Below are 5,569 nucleotides of genomic sequence, written 5' to 3'. Positions count from 1 at the left end.
GCCCTGTGGATCACTCTGTCTTCAGCATGCCTTGGGATTTGAAAATCCAGCTATAAGCTGACAAAACACTCGATAAATGATGCCATGGGACATGGTCTCAGTAACTTCATTAGTCTTTCTTATCTTCACTGGATCTGTCACGCAGCTCTCCACGCTTCACTTACCGAGCAAATATACTGACTTTGCGCTAGGGTATTTGTTATAGGGGACCGGGCAAAAAGCAATTGAGGATGATTATATAATCTGTAATTGATAGATCCTTTTCTGAAAGGTCCTTTAGAATAGACTAGACTAGACTAGTAACAGTAGCACTTTATCTCCTTACTCCTGAATAACAGGTAAGAAGAAAGTTTCTTTGAGTTTCTTAAAGGGCTCTCATCACCTTACTACAGGGACAACCTTTAGTGTATCACAAAGTCACTGTGAGATTGTGATCAGTCCCTTCAAGGGATTCCAGTTTATAGATGAAATTAACTGAAATGCTGGCATATCTACAGCAGGGAGTAGAGGACAGTGCAGAAATTCCTGGGCCAATTACATCCATGAGGTTCAGCGTGACACCTTAAAGAGAAACTATCCAGGAACACCAAAATGGGATAACTATCATCAATAGTGCACTATCTGATCCAATAATCCTGCCTCCCAGGAAAAGCTAATTGAGTTGGGCATGGGGATGTTCTAGAAGTCCACAAATTCTGGCAGAAAGCTCCACTGCAATGTACAGATAGGTGTATTTATCAGGGGGAAAACAGTGACCAGGTTAGGATGATCTGTGACAGAGGAGGAGGTAAGTTCAGTCCACCCTGAAGAGCCTGGATACCGCTCCCGTAGTCAAAACAAAGAGGGTGGTAGAACGTGTCCTTGACAACAATGAGCATCAGTTTGTTGTGGCAACAGAGCGCTTAGGAGGTCTGCCAAGGGCCAAGGTCAGAACCTCTGCAGTCACTGTCTCGTGTTCTTTGAACTGGGACAGCTGGTTTCACATTTTAGGTGTGGAAATCCTGTGAAGAGATTGTTGCCTTCTGTTTAACCTGCTACCTGCTCCGCCTTTGGACGTCAGTTAGCCATGGTAATCAGCTTGCTTTACTTTCTTCCTCTTCTGCGCCTCTTCCTCAAACTCAACAAAACCCAATTATCTTACTTGCATAAATCTTTTATCAGATGTAAAATCTATGCCTTATATCACTTTTATAGAATGAAGCAAGTACTGTGAGCCTGGAAACAAGAGGCTGAAATGTCTACCTAGCTGTGGTCAGTTAAAAGGATAATGTGGATTTCTATCTAATGACTAGACGTACCCTACAAGTTCTGATCTGATGATCCTGGAGGCAGTAAGAAACTCCCTAGGCTGAAGTAGATTTTCAGTCAAGGTTTATTTGCAGAAAAGAAAAGCCATCCTTATCTGAGCTGCGGAAAGATATTATGTTACATTTTATAGAAGCGTGATATACTATTCTTACTTCTTGGGGGCCAGCTCCACAGGTTACTGTAAGGGGAACTGACAACAAATTCTCTTCTTAAAAAGCCTTCAAGTGAGATTTTCAGATCTGCCTCCAGACCTATATCCAGCGATTTATTTTTTTCATTCATACCTAGGCAAGGAACATGATGGAATGGAAACGAGAGCTAAGCCCCTAGACAATTTCCTATGGGCTCCAGTATGCCCTGTGTGTACGTACCCACATTCTCAGAGTCATTCCTTTTCTTGCATCTAGAAGGGTCCCCTGCTTCATTGTCAGCACAGAGCTATGTCCATTCTATGTTCTATTCTAGAATGTCCCTGGAGGTGCTTTGGCATCAGTGGAGGGCCCCTGTCTTAAGACAGGAACCCTGTTTGCTAAAGACCAGAAAATACAAGGAGATTTGGAAGAAAGCACTGATCTAGAAGAATCAGGATATTCTTTCCAAACAGTTATGGTAGAGCTTAAAAAAAAAATCAAAAAACTCTAAAACTTACTTCCCAGAAAGCCCAGAAGCAGCAGCATGAAAAGATGGTAAGTGGAAAATAAAATTCTTCCAGATGTAAAACTACAGTGCATCATGGAAGATGTAGATCAGCCAGGAAACTGAATCTGCAAAGGAAAGTGAGGATTGTGAGACATTTGAGTTTATTCTCAGAGGTGAAGGACCTCAGTAGCTCCCATCTTTATAGATTAACATCAAATTCACAAAACGTAAAATCCTTTCACTTGGTCAAAAGGGCCATAGTGTTTGGTTTTAACCAGCCAGGCCCTCATTAAATGTTGTCAAAATTTTCTTCACATTTTCAAATCAGAAAATTTTTACATGGTGGATATGTCATATTTTGTAAGATGACATTCAATGGAAGATTTCCAACTTTAGGAACACCATTTTTAAAGGGAAATAATGGATATTAGGTAACTCTTGAGTCATTATACAAATGTGTGCATAATCACTTGAACGAATATTCATGTTGACTTAGATGACCATATTCTATTTTCAACTATCAGCTTAAATATTAATTTATCCTCCCTCTATCTAATTTACTGCAGAAAGCCATCACAGGCACTTCAACATTGTCTACCAGGTCAGACAATGAAACGGAGAGCATGGATGCTAAGCGTCCTATAGGATGTTTGGATATGGGAGAAACCAGCAGTTCGCAGTCAGAAGTGTCCTCCGATACAGAGGAGGTCTGTGACCGGAAGGTCACAGGAATTCATCTTGAGCTTGAGAGGTTGAGGTGGCATTTTGTGCTGGCTAAACTGAAATGTGAACAGGAGGATAAGGAAAAGCAAAGGCTTCATGAAGAGAGAATGGAGCAGATTCGTCATCAGGCAGTAAAAGGATCGGTAAGTAGGCAAACACAAAAAGGGATGAACACAGTAAAGACTGAAACATTCACATGACATGAACCCAGGACAATATGTTAAGCAGTTTGCAAGATTTTATTCTTTTAGGTGCTGGGTAGTCCTGGGACTTCTTTTAAAATCCTGACTAGGTGATCTTTACAGCTCGTACACAAACTTAAGGAGAATGGAGTTGTTCCACTCTGTAGAATATGAACTGTGGCAACATTCATTGCTATAAAATATATTAAAGAACAGTTAACTCACAATTAAGAGTATGATGTAAGGATCCAAGAACTTTTTTTTTTTCCTTACTTCCTCCCTCCCCATCAGAGGGATTGCTCTGAACACCACTTTGATCAGGTTTCTGTTTCTACAGAAATTGCTAGTGGGAGCAATTTCCTGGGTTACAGTTAGATGACTTGAGATGATAAATGCATGAATAAATAATCAGATGAAAGAACCTCCCAAAGTAATGAAAGTTTTATAGACAATTAGTCAGATTTGGCAAGCCTGTTTTTTGCAGAAGTAGATGAGGTTATTGTATGCTCAGGCATATGACTCTGTGGTTAACAGTAGTCCAGCCCAGAAGAGACCATTCTATTTGTCAGAGTTTAGCAAATGGCACAGCTGCCACTCTTGGTTGCCTGGGCTCTTCCTGATCACATTGGCTGTCTGTGGGCTCAACTCTCCTCCAGTTTAATGCAATTTGTCATTAGACTGAGAGATTAAGAGGAGTATCTGATTCTAAATCATCAGAGTTTTAGAGGTACTTGCAGTGTTTGCCTTCTCTTGCAGATTCTGTGCTCTAAATCAGGACAGGATAGTAGGGTATGTTTTACACACTCATTGTAGCATTCGTGTTGTGGTTGTACATAGGAGCTCAGATCACACACAAGAATGGCACTGAGCTATGTACCAGATAATCTCTGAAGTTTTCCATATATATTTATCCATTTATTCATATAGCTAATCCATAGTCCTGGATGGGATCTCACAGTTATGTGAAGTAAATGTAGTTCCAATGAAATCAGTGAAGTTCTATCAGAGAAAAACAGTGAGGATCAGGTCCAATATATATTTTGCTAGATTACTGACATGCATCTGGATTAAACAAATTAACTACTGGATTTTCTTATTAAATTAAGACCTGAGAGATTGCCCATGAACATGTGTAAAGGTGTGAAATGGCCACACAGTGGAAAACCATAGGCAACAGTTTATTCCACAGATGTAGAGACAGATGCACAAAAGCCTTACCGTGGATGTGCACTCACTTCACATGACCTGCTTTGTGTACCTGCACACTAGTTCTTGCAGTAAATATGAGGTCAGTCACCTTCATTTCAAAGAGAAAAAGCTTAACTTATGCTATGGGTCTGGTGGGGGTGTAACATTTGCCACTGAACACAGCATAGCTGATGCACTTTCTATTCACATGCTGGCATATCTCACAGCAACTTTTCATGAACTGAGCGTGCCAGAGGGCCAGGTGTGCTCAGAGAAGCATGGAGTGGATGTGTGACACAATGTGTGTCTTTTCCTTTTTCTGCAGGTCAGCGAAGGACTCCAAAACATTCTCCAGCCCTCGAACCAATATGCCTTGTTCCTTTACTGCTTCATCATCTTTCATGTTATTTATACCGTAAAGGAGCTGGTCTTCTACGTTTTCCAAACCCATTACCTGTTCTGTTTTGCTACTGTGTTCTACATTCTTAAAATGATTTTCCAAGATTACAGAAATAACAATAAATGTTCTTAAGAAAAGCTGCTTGTTCTACTCTTTTTGCCTCATTTTTGCTGCTTTTTTATTATCACTACGCCAATCATACATGCAGGATTTCAGTATCATTACATGCCTAATTAAGGAAAACCAACTGATTTCCTGAAGAAAATTGTCACTGAATGGCATCATCTGGTTTCATGCTGTCTCACCAACATGTTTAGCATCATTCAGGGGCATTCGTCTATGCAAATAAAGGTACACACAATAAGAAATCATTTTGGAACATTTTCTATTTTATCTCACCTCCTTGGATTAGCACAGTGACTTGATCTTACCTATAATGAATTATCACAGAGAGGTTTCACAGTTGTGTTTATTAGCATGGAGGGAGATGCTCGAGAGAATTTAATGATCTGTTCGCTACCATGCGCAATGGGCAGAGTGTTTTGCATTAGAGTGGTCTCTCTCTCTGGGACAGAAACATTCTTCTCTGCATTGTGCCATCCTCTGTAGTTGTACACAGTTTGTCTCAGCATCAGATCAGAAAGCACTGGTGAGTACATACACTCTTTATAATTGAGGAATCGTGATTTCTGAAGTTTCCATGCTGATAAGGAAAGAGATTAAATACAGCCTAAATAAAAGGTATTTTGTCTAGTGAGACTATGACTAGACCCTTTTAATACTGCTTTAGTCACACAATAGATGATATTTCCAGCTGATAAGAGATGAAGAGTCACCTACCATATGGTATGTAGAGTGAGTACAATCTCATCAACCTTCAAGTGGTGTTAGAATCACCCTTATATCCCCTTGCATGTGTCTTACTCTGTTTTATTTAAATAAGTCTTGTCTCAGTCTGCATTCTCTTTGCACTCTGCTCTTAACAGGAAAATGACCTAAAGAGTATTTAATAGTCAAGGTTAGATAAGCAAAAACCTGTGCAGGTCAGTGTGACATGGGTATACTCTAACCCTACTCGGGTTTATCATGTATCCATGATCAATCTGACCTCAGTCAAGATGGTGTTCTT

The 5,569-nt window shown here is 40.1% G+C and overlaps 1 protein-coding gene across 1 annotated transcript; it reads left to right on the top strand.

Moving 5' to 3' along the window:
* Positions 1-1,934: 1,934 nt before the first annotated feature.
* On the top strand, positions 1,935-4,811 carry TMEM247 (transmembrane protein 247; the record flags this gene model as incomplete). The annotated part of the gene is made up of 3 exons (XM_062636960.1): positions 1,935-1,994; positions 2,514-2,813; positions 4,366-4,811. Coding segments are annotated over 3 exons (567 nt in total), but the record flags the coding sequence as incomplete, so codon positions are not given.
* Between the last annotated feature and the right edge of the window lie 758 nt (positions 4,812-5,569).

This window comes from Pezoporus occidentalis, unplaced genomic scaffold (assembly GCF_034315485.1).
Source record: "Pezoporus occidentalis ecotype Australia unplaced genomic scaffold, CSIRO_AGI_Poc_V1 ctg50, whole genome shotgun sequence".
Classification (NCBI taxonomy): Eukaryota; Metazoa; Chordata; class Aves; order Psittaciformes; family Psittacidae; genus Pezoporus; species Pezoporus occidentalis.
This window is presented reverse-complemented; position numbering and strand designations above follow the sequence as displayed.